A 24,048-nucleotide genomic window follows, 5' to 3' on the forward strand; every position below is an offset into this window, starting at 1 on the left:
CAGATTGCTGTTACATTTCATAAAGGCTAATTGGTCTGTAAGTTTAAACAGATCCCTCAACCACGAGGGAAACAACAAATTTGTATCAGAAGTCTATGGTTATTTCTCAGTATCATCAGTGTATTAAAAGGTGTAAGGGAGAATACAGAACAGGCAACAAGATTTTAATACTGATGGCTTCAGTGCTGCATAGGATATGCCACGTAAATGTTAGCAAATGTAAAACTTCTTACTATGCACTGTTTTATTTTGAGCTCTGTTTAGTCTCAGAGAATAACACAGAAAAAGTATGACCTAATTCACAGAAATGTGGGATGCTCAGCTCCACATGAAATCCAGCTCAACAGAGCATGTTCAACATTTTTAAAATAGATCTTTCTAAAAATTAGGTCATTTAGACCCTATACCTACAGTGCAAGAAAGGTCTCTGCTCTAAAAATCCCTGCCCTTTGCTAGGGTTTATTTTAATTGCTAAATAACAGTATTTCCTTACTCCTTCTGGAAAGCTGTTCCATAGATTAAGAGATCTCAGTATTAATACCATCTCTCTCTTTGACAGCCTCACTTTTTGTATTTATGTTCCTTAAAATACTGTGGGTAGACATTAAATTTCTTTAAGCATTGCCTATCAAAGTTGTGTATTTTATTTCACTTCTGTTTTTTAAAGTATTTGCTATTTCATTCCATCTCAAAAGAGTAATTCACTGTGTATCTTTATTTACATATAAGTAATCTCTACCTTTTAAATCCTCTTGTCCCACTGACACTTTCATTTCATGTCTGAAATGAGTATTTATTTGAATATGCTGATGAATCTGAAACTATTAAGATCTGTGAAAATGTCACAGAGTCATGTCTGACTGCGCTTTAAATTATAAGATTGGGTGTCTATAGTGTTGCATAATTTAGATGCTTGATATGTAAAGAATTTGAAACCTGACACTTATATGCATACAATGTTTGATGTGAGAGAAATACAGATGTAACACTGAAAAAATGAATACATACAAATTGAGAACCAAGTTGATTTTTTTATGTTGATAATAGAGCTGCACCCTCTACGGCAACTAATAAACTGGATACAGGAATTTAAAAAATAATTACATTCTCCAAAGAATCATGAGCTTCAACAACATGTGTCAAGGAGGTGCACAGATTTTTTTTTTTAATTATTAATTGTTTTTGTTTACAAACAAAAACATTGAAAGCCAGAATTAAGTCTTTCAAAAGAATTTGTTTCTAACCTTCTAGTGAAATATTTTATACACATAAATAAAAAGAAGTTGAGGCTTTTTTTATTGTGTTCTCATTACTTTCAAGCTGAATTCAGGGAAAATGCTAACTCCACTGAAACAAGTGGCACACTTGCAGTTTTCTCATCTATCAGTAGAAGCCAAGGACTAAAAGCATGAACTAAAATAATGAAATTTGTTTAATCATGTGGGAAAATATAATACTCTGGCTATATGCTGATGAATGGAGATCAAAGTGTTATTCTCTATCCCTACTGGAACAGTACAGAAATAAAGGCAAAAAGAAGGATCTAGACAAATTGGCTTCGACTTTTTTTTCAGGAATTAATGAAAGCATCCACTCAGTACTCATTAAATGAGAAGGAGGTGCTTACTGAGAGGTCATCGCTGCGGAGCGCGTTCCCTGAGAGGTCAAGGTAGACAAGCGTGCTGGCGATCAGTGAGTTGGCACTCAGTGACTGGGAAAGGCTGTTCACCCCTGCCAAAACAAACCAAAAACCAAAAAAAAAAGGCCTCAGTACTCAACTCAGTCTGCTCTATACAACACTAGCACAACTCCAGCACAACTGCAGTGAACACAGCCATATGTAAAGGTTTTATGACCTCTTGTTGCCACCACTCTACTGCAAAAGAGGATTACAGATCACCAGGCAGATAACAAGACCCTTCCCTATCACAGCATGCCCAGTTTTACCCAGACCATGCTCTGATGGAGCCACGGTGTGTTTTACACCCTGGATCCATGGAAGAAGCCTTTTTGTGAAGCCTGCAATGGTTTTAACAGTGCAATCACATTTTAATTTGTAAAACTGAGTTCACTCTTTAATGGATGTGGTGTCTTTCTGTAAACAATAATATTTAGATAAAAGTATCTGTGGCAGTAGATGAAAGCATCTGTGGAAGACCAAGCACATTAACAATTATAATTGCCAGAACATCAAAAGCAACTGAAGAGGCCTAGAAATTAAAAATATTTCAACTACATGTTTGTCTGTAATTTCAGGAAAAAAAGTGAACTACAACATCAAGAGATGCATAAAGACTCTTCAGTTCTTGATCAGAACAAATCCATATTTTTTACAGTAAAATTAAAAATCTCATGCTAGGAACACAGCAGTCAGAGCTTTCTCCAGCTAAAATTCTTCAGCTTTTCCAGATACAAATTAGAGCACAGCAATTTCCAGCAATTTTAACTTTCATCTGTTGGTTCTGTATCTCATCACCAAGTATTTAATTTATTGTAGATGGCTACTGTCGCCTTTCAAGAAGTACATGCATGTGTTTCTTACCTGCATGTGTTCAAGTGCCTGGCCAAAGCTATAAAGGAGGCACATATTTTGATCTACCACACAATATTGGGCAATTTCTCAAAGCCAGAACTCAGTGAAAATGGACTGGCATTCCATGGGCAGAAGAACATGTCATTCTTCAAGTGTAAATCTTCAAGTGTAAATTATTACAAAATTGATTTATCAGTGAGGATGTGCAGCGAGCAAGCCACCGGAGACCAAAATATCTCACTTCAGTGCTTTAGTTTTCCAAGCTTCCATATATTAAATCTTCCATGCGAGAAGCATGGCTTTTGATTTCAGGAGGCTTTTGATACTGAAAAGAATTGAAGCACAGGGTCATCTTTGCCAAGTCTCCAAACTTTTTCACTCAGTGTAACTTTTATTTTAACATTGCAGTGTTGAATCCACTCCCTATCGCCTATAAAGGTAAAACTGCAAATGAATACTTCTGAAATATCTAAAGTTCTGTTTAACTGCTAGAGCTTATAGCTCTGGATTCACTTAAGTGTGTCTGCTCAACAGCATTTATAAGCAATAAAAAAGTAAAAATTAATGTAATGTACTATTCAACAACTCAGCATATACTATTGAGAACTAATTCAGGAAATTTAGAAGTAGTCTCTAAGTTTGGGGGAGAAAAAGAGCTATCAAACAACCTGTAATGTTCCTTCTTGCTTCATGCTTAGAAAGGATCAACTGCTCAAAACCAGCCACATCCTGAGGGCAAGCAATGAGAATGAGGTGTTGTTTTCTTTTTTTTTTGTAATTAGCCTTTGGCTCAGGATCAGAAAAGCAAGTGGTATTTTTGAATGAGTATACTAGAATTTTCCATTTACCAAGAATCTTCAAATCAATACATTTCTGTTTGAACTTCACCCATCTCATGCCATACTCTAACAGTAATCTCAGTTTCATTTGCAGACAATCTTTCATTCTCTTTTACCACTCTCAGGAGGCTCAGAGTGTTAATAGCTCTTAGGAACTTTGAGGTACAATATTTGAAGAAAGATCAGTTGGGAAGTTACCACCTGAACTTCACTTCTCAGTCTTAGAAACCTGAATAGAAAGTGCTTTATAAATAAGGTCAAAACCACTGAGGAGCTGTACAGAATTTCTGAAACAGAAAAGCTCAAAATAAAGTAATAAAAAGAAAAAGAAAGGGCGGGGAAAAAAATATCCATGCACCTTGGAATCCACTGAATCCAGGATCTAAGGTCTCCTTTACACCTTCCCAACAGAAAATACTACAATACTCCTCTCTCAATGCTACAAATTTTAAAAAAGCTCCTCAAGTTAAAACAAATTCAGTACAGTCTTCTTGAGTTAAATGAAAACTGGGTAAGGCAGACAGCTTTGCAGACAATTAAAGAAACAAAGCTCAGTTTGCTCATGTCTGGAGAGTTATAAGAATCCCACTTTTAAGACTCTGCATTTACATTTTCAAGGAATTCAGAGAAGCTGCCACAGGTTGTCCTCTGGCATTCATGGTGACATGTTTACTCTAGGGACATGTTTAGGCAATCGTTGCAATGCAGTCTGGCCTAGGATAGATATGAGGCCAGTATTAGACATACTGAAATATATTTTTAGCTTTTGCTTAAGGATTTTCTTAAAAACTATGTTTAAAACCTTCTGAACTGAATTGAATTGTTTTCATAATCTCATCATTCATTTTTACTCTAACAAGAGTTTTGTGGATGAACTTCATCATGCTGGCATTTACTTTTTATGAAGATGGAAGTGTTGCTAGAGTGACTCAACAATCACAAGCTCCTGATGAAATAATTCAGATCACATGAGGAAAAGCAGAGGATGAATGAACATATCAGAACTGCATGAATTTCTGTCAAATTCATGATCATCTAATCTCAAGAGTACATGTAAGATTAGTCAAGATTCTTAATCAATTGCTTGTCACCGAAAAAGGAACTAGCAGGAGGGAAAAAACAATAACCCTAGAGTTCAAGGAAGACTTTTCAATGAAAATCATGATTAAACAAATTCTGTTTAAGGTTTATTATTTACTTAAGCATAAGAAGAGCTCCAGAGCACTCAAAAACCAAAAAGAAAACCACTTCTCTCCACCCATATTCCGCCAGATCAACTCTTAAAGCTTCACAAAATACAGAACCTGCACTTCACAGAACAATAATTAAAAGGATAAAAGAGCATGACTCCTGTCTTTTTTCAACTGTTGTCCTTCACACACTGTAACTCATTCATCTTTTCCAGGTCATCAACATCTATGAAAAAGCTATAATAATGTCAGTGCATTTTTTTCTATTTTTAACACTCATGTTCCATACAGGAGACCCTGGGTTTGTGCAGTCCATTTAAGTGGTCAATGTGTGTATTATTTGTAGAATAGCAATGGAAAAAACTCTGACAGCTTATGACTTGTATTTCAGTACTGGTTTTGCTTTTAAAATGTACATTTCAATATTGATATTAAGTCAGAAATTTGTACATTATAAAACAAAGAAATCTCTACTCAGAGCAAACAACAGCCATTGTGTAAAATGTGTAAAATATTTGGAGAATTTGCTGCAAATTTTTGTTTCAAATCTCTTTTTGAAGCATATATGAAACATGTCGTTTATGTTAATTCTGTATTCATTCTTTCTCTACAATACAGATTCAAGCCCATAGCTTACAGAAGCGAGTAAGAGTTTTACAAAGTGTTGAAGAAGACACAGAACCCAGCCTGATCCTCAGCAACCCAGGATTGCAAAATAAACCAGCTGCTTTATTGCAAATACAAGTGTAAATCAATTACAGAAATAATTACTTTATAATCTGCTGACAAAATGTATTATTAGGCTGAAAGCCAGAAACTTTTAGAACAGAAAAAAAGAGACGTACTTATAAAACATACCTTTAGGTGACAAGGAGGTTTTAGATAAATTTAAATGTTTCAGTCCCTTTGGAAGTTTGGCGAACTGAATGCTCAAAGATGACACACCTGTTGGAGGAGAGAAGAGAAAATCATATTAGGGGCAACACTCTTACAGGAGAAACTATGGGGGTTGACCCAAAATTACCCTATCTTTTTATGGTTGGAAATCTTTGAAATTACATGTGCAGTTAAGATTTCTTCTTTGTTAACCACTGAACAGACAAGGAATTTCATTGTTATCAATCAGTGAGCGACCTTCATTAGTTTAAAAACCATATTATGCACACATACTTTTGAGAAGGGGTCAAAGGGAAGGTACTATACACATGAAACAGTCAGCACTTGAGAAATCTGGAAGTTTTGTGGTTCAGTCAAAAAAAATTATACAAGTTTTAAAAAAAACACAACACAAAACACTGCAATGGTACTTCACACAAACTTCTGAATATTTTATTTTCTCGTAAATGGAAGAGCTGTTGAGTAAAAGAGAGGCAGCCACATTCATTAAACTCCTTAGACAGGCCCTACAAACCTGAAACCTCCACTGAGCTGTGGCTGGAGGAAACACATGGACTTGGAAATGCTAAAACCACTTGCAACCCCAAACAGTAAAATCCTATGAAGATGCTGACAGGGATTAGACTACCTCAGCACAAGTCCAATGAAAGTAAAAAATAAACCAATGCTTTTCTTTAAGCCCTTCCTCAGTTCCACACTTGATATATTTAATCCTCCCATTTAAGCAGAAGATTGAAATTTGATTAAGGGTGCATATCCTAAATAACAATGGAACCAAACCACTAAATATTTATTAGAGGAATAAGGCAACACAGAAACTCCAGGCTTAACCTGAGGCATAAAATCTAGTCCTCTACAGCAACTCACTCAGTGAGAGAGGACAAAGAGAAAGGGGGTAAAACATATTGTTTGAAAATACAGTAAATGAAAAAGCTGATAACCCTTCTCCACATATGCAGAGATGAAACAGCCTGCTAGTATGTCACATACATATGTTGACTGCTTTTACGATGCTTTACCTATCATTCATAACAAAAAAGCAATTATCTTGTTGAAGTTGTTGGGTTTTTTTAATGCTTTCTGTAAAAGCACATCATGCATGCTGGTGATAAGTGCAACCTCCATGCAGCTCAGCACAGCATATTGTATTTTACTTACACTACAAAAATATTAGACTGATGATGTTTTTCCATCATTCATTGTAATACACAATGGTAACTGGATGTCTACAACAACTTTAAGCAAGAATGTATCAATTCATATTAATAGAATTTTCTTTCATAACCCTACTATTAAAAAAAATATAAGTATCTTTTTAGCTCCTCTGAAATAGGCAGTTCAGTCTGTCTTAAGCTGGCCTCAGAATTTATATTCTGTAGCTGACTGTCCATTTTTTCTAAGCTGGTTCAGTCACTATATATACTTTCAAAATCAAGGCAGATTTATGCTGGAAGAAGAGGAGGAAAAGGAGTACTATCAGAATCATTAATAATGATTTGTTGTGAAGCAATCTGGGTATGAAAGGCAACAAATAAATTTACATCTCCATTTTAGCATTTAGCTGACAGACCACTTATCACTCCACCCAAGCTGAACAATATTAACATCTTACAAGCACTGGGGGTTAAGGTTCCACCCAGTTATAAGATGAAGAAGTCAGGTGAAGAAAAGAAAACGTCCTTCTGGTCACTAAGGGCCTTGAACACTTTAAATTATCCATTTTTGCTAACTTTGTAACAGAGACAAGAGCTCTAAAGGCAGAAGTAGAGTTAACTGCATCCAGACATAATTTTGAATTTGAGAATTTCTAGGCTTTAGTATGTTTGGGTTGTATAATTTTAAATTATATACGAGAATAAATTCTGATTCTTGTCGACCCAAAAACAAGACTCCCATTATTTTAGCATGACTACATTTTAAAGCCAAGGATGATAATAAACTTTCCAGGTGTTAGTCTCACATATATTGACAGTACCATAAAGATCACAAAAGATCACAAAAGACTGGTCTCAGTATAAAATCACTTTGTATGAACACTGCTTTGTATCTGAACAGAAGCCACATCCTAAGCTTTAGTAAAACTAAATATACTTCTCATGGAAACAGAGTTGTATTAATGTAAAAGTCTTTCCTTATTGGTACTCAACTGTACGTGACACCTTAGGGTGTTTTTTTGGTACAAACAAGGCACGGTGAAAACGTTAGTTCATGTAATTCACACAGCTCTGTGTTATTCCCCCTATAACTGCAAATCAATCTGGTTGAAGTTCCAGTTACTGCAAAGGTGATTTTTCAAGAGGTATTTTCTGAAATACATGTGCCAGATTTTCCCTATGAAATGCTTGGTCCCCCTTCAGTTTAATAAAGTGAAATCTGCCTTGCATTCAGAGAGTATCAGATCACAGGACACATAAAACTTTCTTAAACTGAAAAGGTGCACTATTTCCACATTACATTTCTAGTTAATTTCTCTTTAAGTACATTATGATTTATCTAATTCTGTCACAAATCCTAATTGTGTTTGTGATAGCAGAGACCAAGATAACAAGAAGGTTTTCTTCAAATTGTATTTTTTGCATTTCATTTGTATCTTGTATATGTGTACTACAGGATGGTTTGAATCTATAGGTTAGTTGCAAAGAGAGTACCCGTACTGATACTTTTTTTTTTTAAAATAAAAATCCAATGCACTGTAGGATATCTACTAAATGCTTTGGTCATTTATTTTGCTTTCAAGATAAAAATGAGTTGCTTTAAAAAAACACATGATATAACATAATCAAAATACATTTCTTCAAAAGCAGAATCAACAGTGTAACAGCTTTTTTTCCATCTTACAACATTTTTGTATAAAGCAGCTATGCTTATGGCACATAATATTTTTCAACAAAGCATTGGCTTTCACATGATATAGATTTTTAAGGAGACCAAGAAGTTATCTGCAGACAAGAGGCAATCAGAAGAGTTAGAGCAATTCATGTAAGCAATTTCAAATAAAAACCCCATTCTGAATAGGTTAAAACCAAAAATATTTTCACATTAGTTTTTATTCAAAAGGAAAAGTCATACAGAAGAGGAAAGTCAAAAAAAACCTCTATTTTTTCTCCTCACTAAACCAGCAAAACAGGGGACACAGCTACAAAACTTTGTGTTAACAACACTGAGAGCTATTCAGGTTATAATCAAAATGAACCGTTTTTCCATTTTGAATCATGACAGCAAAGAGAGTGGAAAACTTAACCAAACCAAATAAAACAAGAAAAGGTTCAGTGTATAAAATTTTTATTTTTCTTCTGGCCCAACAGGAGCACAAGATAGTTTGATCCCAGAACACTGTGTGCCTGGAATGAATTAAGTGAAACAAATGGAAATCTCACAAGAGCAGCACTGAAGGGTCAACTCCAGACTGAAAGAATGTAACCTGATTTTTAAAATAAATGCCTCTTGGGTGAAAAGAGAGTATACAAGAGAGGGAATGACTGGGTATGTACTGAAATCATGCCTAGCAGTGCCTAGTCTGAGAAAAGCTCATCTGTTCAGCTTGATTTTCCATCTTGTAGAGTAAAAATCATTTTTCTCCATAAGGCTGCTAGTATCGCTGAACATTGCCAAGTACTGGCAATGCTATGGACTGGCACAAAGTTGAAAACAGGAATAATTTCAATACTGGAAACAAGTATAGAATTATGTCTGAAGCAAAAACACAGAACAATCAGGAAAATACAATCCAAGCAACAAAGTCTGCTCATGTTTCATCTTTCAACTTTTCGCACTGCCTTTAAAAATGCATACTTTATTTACTCTCTAGTCCTAAGACAGTCACTATGTTCTATCTTTCTTAAAAAATATACCTTTATGAAAATGCAATGCAATCTAATAAAAGCCATGGCTGGATTAAGACAATAAATATTTTTCAACAAGCTAATGGATACATCTAAATCCAAAAGAGTAGCAATTCTCAGTCATTTGTGAACAACAGATATTTACAATAGCATTTCACATAGAACAGTAACTTATTATTCAGGCAAAGCTGAACACAGCAGCAGTAATCTTCCTATTACACTTACAGAAAAAGTGTAAATGTTACAGTACCTCTATCTTCAAGTGGATTGCTAGCAAGGTTGATCGTATGGAGTCCTGAGCTGGGATTATGGGCTAGGGCACTGGCTAGTTTTTGTGCAAAATCTCTGCAAGAAAAGAAAAGAAGAAAGACTCCTGTTATCTCCTGTATCAATAGTACATTCAGAGGCTTTAAAATGTCAAGGGATTACTAGACCAAAGCAGCTTATCCTACTCCAGAGCAGAAAATTATTCTTCATAGTTTTAAACAATGCTTGTCCAGCTAATTTGCTATCTTTTAGTATTTATTTGTTCTGCAGCCTAAGAGACTGAAGGGAAGTTAGTCAAAGCTCAAACAGTTTCTGATAAAGATCTGAAGATGTAAAATGAGAGTTACAGAGAATAACTTAAAACTCGAGCACATCCTCCTTGCCACACATGGGTGGGATACATACATCAACTTGCGCACCACCATCTCCACTTACAAACCAACCTCCTCACTTCCTGCAGCTTTCTACCAAGTCACCCAGACAGATGAGCATTGCAGCATAAGCAGGTCAAGGAACCAGGAGAATTTCTGACCTCGTAGATCATGGGAATAAAGCTCTCAAGAAACAGCAGCACACTAATGAACTGGTTTTTTGGGTTTTTTTTTGCTTCTTTTTACAGTGAGAAGCCATCAAAGTACATAACTCGCTCACCACAGCCCTAGCAGCATGTCCCAAGACAGGCAGTGGTGGGTCAGTTCTCTAATGCTCACAGCAGCCAGGTCAGGCAGCACAGACAGCTTTGAACTAACTTGAACAAACTAAGGTAGATAGCTGGGAGCAGCATGACCAACCTTTGTTTCAAATCCACTTGAGAGGCAAGGGAACATTGCTCCATCTCAGAGCATTTTGCTGCAGCTACCACCACAAACGACACTAAGTTCGAAGCTTTTTGAACTTAGTGTTTTTGAATTTTTTTGGTGGCTTTTCCTACACAATCACACTCTCAGACCTAGGTGGAGACATGTTCCTTTCATAAAGTCAGAAGGCTGTTGGTTGCTACCAGCTCTAAGACAAATCTGCTGCCCTTGTGCCTACCAAGAAGCTTTCATGTATTAAGAACTGGCCCTACGGTGTGCTTTTGTTAAACCAAGACTCTAATTTCAATGTTCTTACTTCACCTAAGCTATATACTATGGCAGGAATCAAAAATATGCCTTGAGCTTCCTTCACAGAGCTTCCCTCTCACAGTCTCTGCCTTGAACCTTACTTCCTGTAGGCCAGTGGTGAACTATCAGCTACACTGCTAGAAAAGCATTAAAATTGACTGTTTTCCTCAGGACAGATCTTGCCTACCATAAAACATGATCAGCCTGTGTGCTGTGAATAGCAGTGGAGGTAATACCCTCTTCAAGTCCCCTGAAATGAGTGGAGACCAGACAGCAGACGACAATAGCTTTTGGTCATCTGTTGCTGTAAGGTCTGCTTGAGTATAGATGGTTCCAGGGAAGTTCAATTTTTATTTCAAACCCCATGCCCTTAGACAGACCCTGAGGGTAGGATTGGTTCCAGTACTTCAAATGCATGATGATGGGCTGCCCTTAGGAAAAGCGAATTCTCTTCCTAAGATACGGGCAGCATGCGAATATATTCAACAAAAAATAAATTCTGGGCTTGAAGCTGTGCCACCTGACAGGCCTCAGGGTATCCTGCTTTGATACTAGCTGCTGCTGCAAGGACTACTTATCTCCTGTAAGTCCTTAGTTACACTTGCCAACAGCCTATGGATACCCTCCAGCATTTCAAATGGTACTACATGCCTGTGCTTAAGCAACTGAATCAAACTCCTCATGTCCAGCCAAGAAAAATGAGGTTTTGAATTAAAAAACAACACAAAAAAACCTCTTTTTTCATTGGGAGTTTCATCCTCTTTCTTTATCCCTAACAGATTCTTGTCATTACAGTGTTCTGTCTACACCTCCAGGCTTGTTGATAAACTTTCCTCCAGCTCTTCCTACTAATATAGGCAGGATTACTACAACTTTTGGGACAACTGGTGTGTGTGTGTGTGTGTGTGTGTGTGAACAACTTAGCAGAGGCACAGTAAATCAACTGCCACCAGAAAGCACTAAATTACCTATGTAGGCTCCAGGGGTTATTTGGGAAAAAACTAATACAACTTTCCTACTCCCTTTGCAGCCTCTATCATAAGTGGAGGCATCTGGGTGACACCCTTTGTCTTCCTTTGTCCTCTCTTTGTTTCAAGCCCAAAAAAGTATGGGTTTTTTTGGCTTCACACTTCAACCATGGAGCATGCAACATTGATGCTTTCTATAAAGCATCAAACTCACTCTGTATGCACTGCACAGCCACACTTGCCTGAAGTGAGGCTTGGAGGCCAAGACCAAAAAAGACTATATAACTACATTTATGAGAGAGTAAGGATATTCCACAAAGGATAAGAATAGCAGAGATCTGAAAATCTCAGACAAAAAAACATTCCCCAGGATTTGTCCAGACAACATAGTTGTAATACAAAGAGGATGTGTGTGGGAGGAACTAACACAGTTAGGTCTAAGGATATTAGATGGGAAGATGAGATGCAGTGGCACTGTCAAAGGCCCTTTGGGCACCAGCAGAAGGCATTTCTGTTGTTTCCCCTCTGTTGTATCTGATCATTCTCTTTGGAAAAGGGCTGCAGAGGATGGTGTGATAGGCAGTAGGGACATTCTGCCCAACAGTTTTCAAAGAGTATCTAAGTGCAACAAGTAGATAATATTCACCAGATCCTGCAAACAGGCCCTTGGAGACTAAAGAATCCTTGCAGCTTCATAGAAACTAATAATCTGGTTATCACATATTGCCCCATTCCTCCAAAACACCTCTGTAAATCTCTTTTCAAGCTCATGTATTCAGGTCATCCTGAACTATTCTCCTTTACCTGAAATCTGTATATCACCTACCTTAGTTAGCACCCCAGCACTAACCAAGACATCAGGGTTTGCTTTATGGATTAAAGCCACGCAAAATAATCTGGACCACACCCTTTACTATCTGTTAAAGAAAGAGCAATGGGGATAAAGAGCATCTTTAAAGGAAGAGCTTTCAAGAGCATCTAAACTGGTAAAAATCTTACCAGACAGGGAGTTGCATCTGACAACCTGTTTTCCCCCAATAGTAACTCCACACTCCCCAAGTCCTGAGTCCTTACAACTACTACTGGACAGAAATATGCTGTCTCATTAGCTGGGAGGATAACAAGTGTTTATGGGGCCATGTTCCAAACTATATCACAGAAAAGAGTGTCTGGAGGTAGAAAATAATGAAATATTATTAAATTGACTCTGCTGCAGGAGAAAATATGCTCTTGCAGCTGCTCAGGTTATTTCTCAAAGCATTACTCTTGGTAGCTCCTCCTTAACCCTGGCTTGGCAGTCTGTCACAGCTCATTAAAAATGACTGGGCTGTAAGGTATGTGAAGATCCCCAGTAACACCAGGATTTCCTCCCAGCAAGCAGATATGATAACTGGCAAAACTGACAAATGTGTCCTTGACAAAAACAGACAGACAATGCTGATCAGAGCAGATATACACCAAGGCAAAATGCCAAACACTGTTCACGTAGATGGAGACATGAAAACCAAAGTCACAGGTTGATTATCTGTCAAGTCCTGTTAAAATTGAAACCAGTTAATTCAACTGCAATAAGTTAAGGTATGCAGTGTGCAAAGGAAGTCAATACAGCTTTTAATATTCATGATTATCACTGCATTTTATGGCACATACGGTGAGAGAAATGAGATTAAAATCAGGTGCCTGTTTGAATTGACAGCCATTAATGGCAGGACACTCATGATCAGGAAGTTTGGATACAATCCCAAACCCCACCTCAGGTTTCCTTGGTCATTTAGTCAGTTTTCTTTTAGAAGTATTATTATGCAAAACCGATTTTAAAAAGGGGGAAAAGATCCAAAAATGGAAGAGGAGACAATGTAAAGCACACCAAGTATTTTCTCCAAGCATGCTTCCCTTTGTTATTTGTAATTCAGTATAGTATTCTGCTTCTCCCACCTTTCCACTGCTTTTTTTGTTAACATAAGAACTCCTTGAGGCTAGACTTTATCTTGTCTACATGATTTACATAGATGCTACATGAACACTAAAACAAGCTATGAATACTTCCAACTGAGAGAGTTTGCACCTTGAACTTTGCTTCTGTTTCTTGTGAAGGGGAAAAAAAACAATATATGTAGTAACTGCAACTGGCTATATTTAAAATATATGCAAGAATTAAATTGTATGCCTTACTCCTATGAACCTTTCTTTTAAGGTTATGGCAAAGTGTTAAACTTAATTATCTACTTTCTTGCTTTAAAAAAGTTGCTAGCTAACTGCAACCCACAATAAGATAAAACCAGCTCTCTTGGGATTGAAAATATAAACTGTTACAAGAGATGGAATAATCTTCTTTTTAAGCAAAGCCTTAAACACTTTTTCAAATGATAAAAAGGTCTTCAGGCTTCTATTGGAAACTCTATTTGGAGTTGAAGAGCTGATTTACATCCTATGCCCTTATATGATCCATTTCACTCCGCTCTCCAGGCAGAACCTTAAAAAATATCAGTTTCAATAGAGTTCTTGGATATAAGGAACCTCTGAAAAAACCTGATGATAAGCTTTTGACTAGAGACTTCACAGAAGAAGGTAGACATTGAGTACGAGCCTTTTTTTAATGCTTATTCCAGCTAAGCCACATCACCCATCCTTTTTGTTGGGAAGAAGCAATAACTATTAGGACATTTCAAAGGAATTACTTACGTTCTAAGCCCGGCATTCTCTAATACCAGTTCTTCCAAGCGATTGGACCTACTCACCACACGCAGTATCTGCTCACAGACATCAGTGGACTGCCACAAAAAAGACAGAACAGCATTAAAGAACACAAACGTGGAACAAATGGTTCTTGAGTTATAAGGTGTACATCAGAATGGGATCCAGGCCATAATCATTACTTGGTCGTAGTAAAAATACCAGAAACATCCAAGAGAGAGTCAGGTGGCAACACAGGACTTCTGGAAGACTTAGAAAAGTGAGAGGCAGACTGAAAACAAGCAATTTCATAATCAGATCATTTATAATGGTAACAAAAGCCTCAGACTCTGTGATTCAGGAAAAACACTTGATTTTTAAATAACTTTTGCTCATATGTATGCCAGTCCTTCAGAATTGCAATTAGTGCAATGTAGAATAAAGCCTGGCCAGGAATGACAACTAAACACAAAGAGAGATGTGGACTGAAAGCAGCCCTGAGCAGAGGGACTTCAGGTGTTGGGTGATGATAAGTACAACATGAGCCAGAAACGTAAGCTGGCATCCCAGAAAGCCACCTGTATCCTGGGCTGCATCTAAAGAAGAGTGACCAGCAGGTTGAGGCAGATGATTCTCCCCTTCTATTCCTCTCCTGTGATACCCCACCTAGAATACTGGGTCCAGTTCTGGAATCCCCTACACATGAAGGACACAGAGCTCTTGGAGTGAGTCCAGAGGAGGGCCATGAAAACAATCAGAGGTCTCAAGTACCTCTCCTATGAAGACAGATGGAGAGAGTTGGGGTTGTTCAGTCTGGAGAAGACTCCAGGGAGACCTCATAGTGGCCCTTCCAGTACGGAGGACAGATTTTGATTAGCTATTAGGAAGAAATTCTTCACTGTAAGGGTTATGAGGCACTGAAACAGGTTGTCCAGAGAAACTGTGGATGCCCCACCCCTGGAAGTATTAAAACCCAGGATAGATGGGGCTTTGAGCAACCTGGTCCAGTGGAAGGTGTCTCTGCCCATGCAGGGGGTTAGAACTAGACAACGTCTAAGGTCCCTTCCAACCCAAAAATTCTGTGATTCTATGGTCTGTGTTATCAGGCAGACAAAAAAATTGCCTGAAATACTTGAGGGGAAAAGGTCTCTAGCTACAGATCCTCAAAAGACTGCTAAGGACTAGTGCTTAAGGGCCAGTGTATTTCAGTATGAATTCTCTCAACCTACACAGAAGTCCCATCTCATGATCTTACTCTTGTTAGATTGCAGAATTTGCAGACATTTCCAAGTACCCTGGACACAGGAACAAGAGTTTGTTTGTTGTGCTCATTCAAATATAGAGATAAAACCTTAATGATTCAAAATCCATACAGTGAATTCTGTACCTCATCACCTTTCAATACAATCTTTTATTTTCTTCTGGATGGTTTTTTCCAATACACATTAACCACATGCTGTTCTGTTATCTTTCTTTAAAAAACAACAATGTGACATTGATACATAGGATAGCTGTGTCTCTATTGAGTCTGATATTTTCTAATTTGCTGCCTTTTTAAAAATTTTAAACTAATTGAATCTCCTAAAAAGAGAAGAGGGAAAAAAAGTCTACACTACCAAACATATAAAATGTTTCCCAATTTGTTTAGTCTTTTTCCACAGTAAAGGTGACAACTTTTTCTGAAGACTGCCAACTCAACCGTTTTCCCAATTCTATCCTTGCCTTCCATATTTTAATAATTCATAATATTATCACAATGCTCCTATAGTATTGTGATTGCAAGTGGAAAGTTTCACATATGCACTATAAAAACACCATGGATACTGCCTATCAAGCAATGTCAGAGTGGGAGTCATGAAGCACAATGTGTTCCATGGCCTCCGGTCATGTCTGACCTCATATTGACCCTCAGCAGTGTTCCTGTGGCACAGATTTACTGCCCAACAATTTACATTTTCCTGAAAATTGAATGCGTAGAAGATAAAATTTTTCTTTTTTCTTTTTTTTTTTAAGGAATTGATGCGTTTTCAAGACTGATGGAAATGGTATTTTTCCAAAGAAAAGTTACTAAGAATGCAAAAAAACTTCCACGACAAAACATCCCAGATAACATAGCCAATTCTTGTGCTAAGCCAACTATACCAGTCAGTCTTCTGACTAAGCAAACCACCTCATTTCATTGAAGCAGAAACTGATTAATTGCATTGTAACTTCTAACAATGATGACTTTAACAGAAAACTACAACAGGAATAAAAATACCCCCAGTTTAATTCTGTGTGTAATTGAGTAAAATGTCCCAGCAAGGAAGGAGAGAATTTTGCCTACTCTTCTGCCAAAAATCACAGAAATGAGGTTTGACTGAGTTTTCATGAAAATGATAGCTTAGGAATGCAGTAAGAGCACTTTTTGATCAATAAAATTGCATCAATTTAAGCAAGATGAGACTCAACCTTCATTTTTAAGGACGAAAACTCCTGGATCCAAGTGTGAACCAATTTCCAGAACTTTCGAGGTTAGAAGAAATGGTATATTTTGATATTTTTAAAATGTCACCTAATTACTGCCTTTCTTGACCCATTTTTGTCCAATTGGTTTAGATGTGGCATATTTTTTCTCTTAAAAATACAACTGATGTTGAAAAATATCAGTTACAGAGTGTTATCTTCACACTACTGGAAGAAAAAAAATCAAGCTGCAATGAAAATTATGAGGAAAAATCTTGTAAGTATGCAGCAAACAGAACCCTGGCATTTCCTTTCTATTTCCAAGAAGCAACTGAGATTTCTGACTGCTTTAGACTTTCTTTTCTCTTTATTCACCCAGTATTGTTTGAAGGGGCTAGCAAGAACTAATGAAGTAGGCCTGTTTCTGTCCAACAGAGTTTTCAAACTTAATTCACTTGAGATTTTCACAAGATCTGACTCTCAGCAGTGTTTATATGACATAAATTAACTAACAGTTTATCTTTCCTGTTACAAAGGGGAAAAAACCCTCAATAGACTGCCTAGTTGCACTTGTGTGAAAAAGTTCACCTTGAAAAATTTAATAGTACCCTCTAAAACCCATCACAGTCTGGTAGGAGCAAATATAATGTTTCAATTTATTACTTACTAATTTCAGATCCTTGGAGGACAGCTTTGTGAACCACTGATTATACTCCAGAGCAGCAACTATAGGTATTAAGTCTCTAGAAAAAGAAAAACACTTTTACACACATTTCATATAATACTTGGCTTTGGTTATCTGAAACAATCTCTTAAGTGTTTTTCAGTATCTAATTCCTTATGCCTTTGCAATGCTGCCTACTATCCCCATTACAGAAAGCTCTATTCTGACATAAGCATTAAGAGCAGCTGTGTGTCTCATATTTTAATACAAATTTTTGACTGTCCAACTGCCATCCATTCTATCATGAATTTTTAAACCAGGAATTTTTCTGAGCTGCCATTCCTACTTTTAGCATTACTTTTTCTTCAGCCTGTGACATATTTAAGCTTCTTAATCACCTCTAATTATAATTGAGCATGACGCTAAAAAGCTTTTGGCAGTCTGGTGATTTAATATAATTCCATGACTGAATGCTTCTAGAGAACACCTCCCTGTCTCATCTCTATAGTTAAACTCCCTGAGGAAGCAGGAGACCTGTTAAAGGATAATAGGACTTTCAGCACAAGCCCTCCTTAGTTGTAAAAGGGATTTCACAAATGAAATCTTAAATTATTCCCATTTTTTTTCATTCCAAGCCCCTTAATGTGATCTGCTCTCCTCCTGTTAAGTTTCTCCAATAACAGACATTGATAAATGTCATGCCCATACACTCCCTCCTAGAAGAACCATCCATCACGCCCTAGCGTACTACTTAGCAGCACAGCACGTGGATCATTTTGACATATGTTAAGCTCATATATACACCTACACTTGGATTTTACTTAGAAACCTGGTCTTTAGAAGAGCTTTAACATATGTGAACTTACTGACCAGCAAAAAAAGTGCCATCCGAGCCTCACTTTTTGCCGGGAGAAATTTTAAGTATTAGTTTTTACAAGCAAGTCACGTACTCCCATCCTTTCCATTAAGCACATATGCAAGGCACAGATCTGCACTAAACAAGCAGCACCTTTCTCACATGTTCTTTGACTTTCTCCTGTCCTTCACTTTTCCTCCATGAACAGTTAGACACTTTCAGGTGGTTGTTAAACACATGGGAAAGCCAGGAAACAAGGAAACATCACATGGACAAGCCTTCAGCAGGCTATATTGGAAACTGCATTTGCTAGATTTGGAAGCACAAGCCCATCACTAAGGTAACAGTAAGAAAGTGCAGCAATTTGCAGCAAGACTGTAGCCCACCAACTGCAAAGCTCCTGCAAATAGACAGTTTTCACACTCCTGAAGAGGAACTAGTGTGTGATGCCCTTCAAGGATTAAGCCTGTTTTCCATCTTGTTCTCAGCACACATCAAGTCTTGTGGTGAATTAATTTCCACCAACACAGCAGTGTCTTGTCAGCTTCATGAAGTGCATAGATTTATTTCTGCCCACCACGTTGGTTTTGTTCTTACAGACACACACACACACACACACACTTTATCCCCCTGTAAAGCAGTAACTGGATAGTAAAATGTTAGGGATGAGAAAAAACAACCTAGGGGTATTTTCTCCTTAGGCTGGGCAGGCAGGGATCTTGCTATGGAGTTAGGAATGTCCATATACAGGTTTGTTTCTCCTTTCCTTTCCCCCAGAAAGATCAGTAAGAATGTAATTAATTATCAGCTTTGATGTACCTCCTGCCAGTACCTTTGCCTTGGAAGTGGAATGAACTGAAGAGCCATTTTTCAGGAGTAATTTTTGGCTTTACAACCCAGTGGTAACCATCACCAGCTGGTGATGAATGCTTCAAGGTAAATATCAGGTAAGTTGATGGCATCACCATCTCACTGGTGGGGCAGAGCTGTTCACACTGCAGACCATCACCCCCCAAAAGAGGCAGAAGGAGATACCACCACCCAGTTATATTTCAGCCATCAGCAGCTGATAAAACAATGATCAGCAGTCACTGGCAGCAAGAGTTTACACTGCTAGGGAGCTTGGAGGGCTGGCAAGAGCTCAGTACCCCCTGGGCAGGAGAGCAACTGCAGGCAGAACTCGCCTGAAATGGACCTTTTATTGCCTCTCCTCAGGAAGGCTGAAGGACAGGGGGTGCTCCAAGCAAGTGGGAAAAGCATCACACTTTCAGGAAGCTAAGGAAACATTGCTGCAACAGGACAGGGATATTTTTTTTACACAAATCTCCCCAACTGATTTGCAAGTTCTTGTGTTTAAATAGTTTAGTCTTCCAGGGAATTCAAGGCCTGTTTGTTCAAACCCTGGACAAGCACAGATACTGGCACCCTTCAGTAACACCAACTCCTCACCCACAGGCACACACACCCCTTCCTCCCCACAGGCCTGAAGACTGTGGAACCTTTGCCCATTCTGCAGCAGCCTCACTGTTTTATCAGAAACTCTGAAACTCTGTTTTATCAGATTCTACCATCTGAATTTAAGGAGAAACCATACAGTTTTGTCTTAATTTTGGTCAAATTTCTGAAGGTGCTTCTGAACAATGAGGGTCCTTTAGGAATTTACCTTTAATCCTCCTCTCATTAAGCTCACCTAACCTCAAAGCACTTGTTGATTTTTTCTTTTGAATTCTACAAGCAGTAATATAATTTACCTGGATTCTTTTGCAATACAGTATGAAAGAATACTATTGATCATTTCCAAAAGTGGAGCCTTCTCATAACTTCCCCTCATTAAATTACATTAAGTTGCTGATATTTGTTAGTAGTTGCTAGTAAATTACCATCTAAATAAAGTAAGATTTACAAAATGTAAATCTGTGCCATCTTAAAATGAAAACAGAATCTCTTGTTCTGGAATGCACAAAATATTTCCATGCTCCAACAACATTCAAGCTAAAAAAAAAAAATCTGCTAACCAATCACATTTTTCTGACAACATATTTTTTGAATGTCCAAACATGCTGAGCCTCTTTTTTTTTTTTTTAAAGTTTTATGGTTCACAGTACAACATAACTTCTGAAATATTCTAAATACTTAAATCCCCTATTCTGTCTATTCTTTTCTAATAATTATTATTTTCCACTCCCAATAACCTCTTTAATGATTTCATTTCTACTGAAGCTGGGTATCTAAGTCAATCTTGGTCTTCTCAGCACTTCCACTTTGCAACAGCACTTCCACTTTGCAATGTTTGAAGCATTCTCATGTTCTTATCTCACATTTGCTTGTACTGAATAGTATTCCTTTCCTCGTCTTCTCTCAGAAATACTTAAAGAACATATGGCTCTATCCATCACCAACTAGTTGCAGCCTCGTAGTCTTTTTCAAGTTACCTCTGAGTTAGCAAACACAGGTGCAGGTTGGTAACTGTTCCATGAGACTCGATGTGGACAGTGAAAACCCATCACAGAAGTAAGTGTTGAGTGGGGTTTTTCATATGTTTACATACTAGATGGCTTAAAGCTGCAAAGAATGCTACGGCAAAATACTCTTATTTTATTGTTATCCACCTCCAAGTTCAGCCTTCCTGTCACAATATTTTAACAGTGTACCTCTGTCAGATTCTTTCTTCCACTCGGCCTTCCCAAAGAAGTAAAAGCTTCCTCTGTCTTATTTATAGTTTCTTAAGTTAGTAATTTTTGCCATATAACGATGGATTTTCATTAAGACTGTTTCCCATTTCCTCCTACTTAAATATCTTCATATTCAACTTCCTTAGAATCCAATTTTCTCAGCCAACTGAATTCAGTAAACCAAATACAACATTTAGCTAAAGTTTCAGCATCTCATAGTAAAATTACACTCAGTTAGTTCCTTTCTGGGTGCACACATTTTTGATAGCCTCTATTGTAAGCAGAGAAACAACTGGCTGAGATTCAGTTGGACAAATTAGACCTTCTACTGACAAAAATAGTTTCCTTTCCTGTGTAGCTCCACTTCTGCATAAGTAAAGACTGCACAATTTCCTTTTCTACTTTGCCCACCAGATGTAGTTGCATGTTTTCTCTGCTGAGTCTGAACTCTTATGCTGCCATTGCAGGAAAATTCTCAGTCTGGTAACTTTCTGGAGCACTTCCAACAGCAAAATATATTTATCTTCTCAGGCTCCTCAATGAAATGTGCTCTCCATGGGGCTTTTATGCAAAACCAGCAGCTTTGTGCTGAAAACCAAAAAGTGCTGCAGATGGTCATTTCAGGGGTCTACCCATGTAAGTAACATCGGTGGGACAATGCCACTTCAGCAAGGGCAGGTGAACCCTATTGCTAGGAGGAACAAGGAAAGTTTGCAAAATATTAGCATGATTAATGCATATTGTTTACCTGTGGTCAAGGTGGCTGAAGTCTTGCAAATTCAACTCTCTGGTATCTTGTGTCAAATAAATTGTATCAACATCCTGTTAAAATACATAAAAAAATATATCTTTACAAAACTTTTTTTTTTTCCCTGATTTACCTGCTTTTTCATCATTTGTACTGTTAGTTGGAAAGGGTTCCAGAATAAGCCATGTACTTACCCACTGTACTTCTTCTCTATAGGGAAATCCAAGCCAATCACAAACACAGGCATACATCTGCGAAAAGCCTCCTAAAAAATACAAGTATTTAACACAATAGCAAAAGAAGCAAGCAACCAGACAACACATGAAAGGATATTTTAATACTTAAAGATCCATTCTTTCACAACTCACTCTCTTTTCCTCTCAGAAGGGTGTCCATTGTGCTGCTGAAAGAAACTAAGACTATCCTATCTTCACCAAGCAGGTTGAAAGAAAGCTTAAAATAGTGCCTTCACCTACCAATCAGAAGTCTGGTCCATACTAATTACACCTTAAAACTAATTATACCTTTATAAGCTTTTACAGAAATAGAATTAAACTTCCTGACACTGCACTTCCAGCCTCTTTATATTTGAATCTTAAAATTCATTCTCACCACAAGGTCCAAGTTCTGCTACTGTCTGACTGTCCCACAAGGCCTGGAGATTTGCCAGTCTTTCTGAAGGCTCCATAGTTACTTTTTTCAGAATCCTCCTAGATGCAAAAGGGAAAGAAAGAAACAACAACAACAAATGCTCATTCCTTTGAAAGTCTTTTTAAATTTGTAAATCATTATTTCAAGTATGATTTTAAAAATGAGTGCATGGGAAGAATTACCATCTTAGACACAACTCGCTTCTCTACCTAACAGTCAGACACATTGTGATTCAGCCCAGTAGGAGTAAAATTTTCTTCTTAGCAATGATTAACCCTCTAACTACTGGAGCAACAGAGCCCTTTACTATGACAGGATCACTCAAGCTGAGACTTGTGGACCCTCACCTAACACAAAAATGCCCAAAATAGAGAGGAGGCATAGTATTATTGGTTGCCCTGAGCCCACTGCTGTTTATAAAGTGCATTTAAACTCAACCCATTCCTGCCTTTTAAATTCCCTGTTCTTCTGAATGATTGGACAGCTTTGTAAACTGCAGAACCCCATAAAATTGAGAGGGGGGGGGTAATAAAAGGCGTTAGAGAAAACTCTTCCCTTTCTCGCCTGTTCTGGTCTTACCGAATCTGCACAACTCCAATGTTTTCATTTTGGAAAGTTGTGCTGTCTGAGAGAAGAGCAAGACTTCTTTATTTCTTTCTTGAGAAGCAAGGACTCCATACAGATACCCTAAATGTTATCAAGAAAACCCAGAGAAAAGAGCTCAAGGGCTTCACAGACACCCAAACAAACAGGCACAGCCTTGCAGTTCTCTTCCCTCTACATTTTTGCCTGCAACTCTCACATCATCATTGAGGTTTTATGGCAAATCTGCTCCCAAGTGTATGCTTGTTTTCTTAAGTAAGAGCTTGACCTCCACTCAGGCAGTAAATAATACTGTCCCAGAGGAAAACTGGAAAAAAAAAAAAAAAAGAAAAACTGCCACCCAGAGTTTATGAACTGGATTTCCTACTCCACCTACAGGAAAGGTCAATAATAAAGACATGCACCCAAAATAAAACATGTAAATTTAGCCTGACCATTTACATCTAGCTACTGTTACAGAAATTCAATTATAAAAATCATCATATCTGGGAAGAATGTTTTGCACGGTCCATTTTCTCTAGTACCACTGCAAACCAGGAGCTGAAGAGAGCAATAGTAGAGCTGCATGATCTGCTAGAAAGTGATGAAGATGAGTCAAGGGCAGAGAAAAGAAAGAAGATAAAATGAAGAAAACTATTGCAAATTGTTGTAAGATGATAACATTCAGAGGCACAGATACACAAAAGCAAGAAAAAAAAACATACATAAAAAACCCCAACAAAGTCAAGAACAATGCCTAAATGAAGCATAGTAAAAAAGCTAGAGGAAAGGTATGATCCAAGGAACCCCTGGGAAAGTCATGAAAAGTACATGAGAAGACTGCTTAGGGCTCATTTTTGAAGACCAAGGCTCCCAGTTGTGTGCATCCTATCACAGACAATGAAACTAAACAGAATTTTCTTCTCCCAGTTTAGATTTTAATTCTGAGGGAAAAAAAAAACAAAACAAAACCAAAACAACAATAAGAAAAAAAAACAAACCAAAGAAAACAAAAGAAGCACACACACACAAAAAGAACCCCCCAAGCCCCAAACAAAAAACACCACCACCACAACAAAAGAAGCAAATTACAACAAAAGGTTAGAACCTAAGCT

At 37.6% G+C, this 24,048-nt stretch overlaps 1 protein-coding gene across 5 annotated transcripts in view; it reads right to left on the reverse strand.

Annotated features, from left to right (window-relative positions):
* The window catches only part of CARMIL1 (capping protein regulator and myosin 1 linker 1), a 194,694-nt gene that overhangs the window by 79,375 nt on the left and 91,271 nt on the right, over positions 1-24,048 (reverse strand). For all 5 annotated transcript variants that reach the window (XR_011724458.1, XM_071736997.1, XM_071736996.1 and 2 more), the window contains 8 exons: positions 22,313-22,410; positions 21,895-21,965; positions 21,701-21,774; positions 17,428-17,503; positions 14,325-14,413; positions 9,552-9,646; positions 5,421-5,507; positions 1,628-1,731 (listed from right to left, as the gene is read on the reverse strand). Coding sequence is in view for 4 of the 5 variants with exons in the window: in XM_071736997.1 (XP_071593098.1) it covers positions 1,628-1,731; positions 5,421-5,507; positions 9,552-9,646; positions 14,325-14,413; positions 17,428-17,503; positions 21,701-21,774; positions 21,895-21,965; positions 22,313-22,410 (694 nt within the window). In the remaining variant the exon portion in view is untranslated. The remainder of the gene's footprint in view (positions 1-1,627; positions 1,732-5,420; positions 5,508-9,551; positions 9,647-14,324; positions 14,414-17,427; positions 17,504-21,700; positions 21,775-21,894; positions 21,966-22,312; positions 22,411-24,048) is intronic.

The sequence above is a fragment of the Heliangelus exortis genome, chromosome 2, assembly GCF_036169615.1.
Source record: "Heliangelus exortis chromosome 2, bHelExo1.hap1, whole genome shotgun sequence".
In the NCBI taxonomy this organism is placed as follows: Eukaryota; Metazoa; Chordata; class Aves; order Apodiformes; family Trochilidae; genus Heliangelus; species Heliangelus exortis.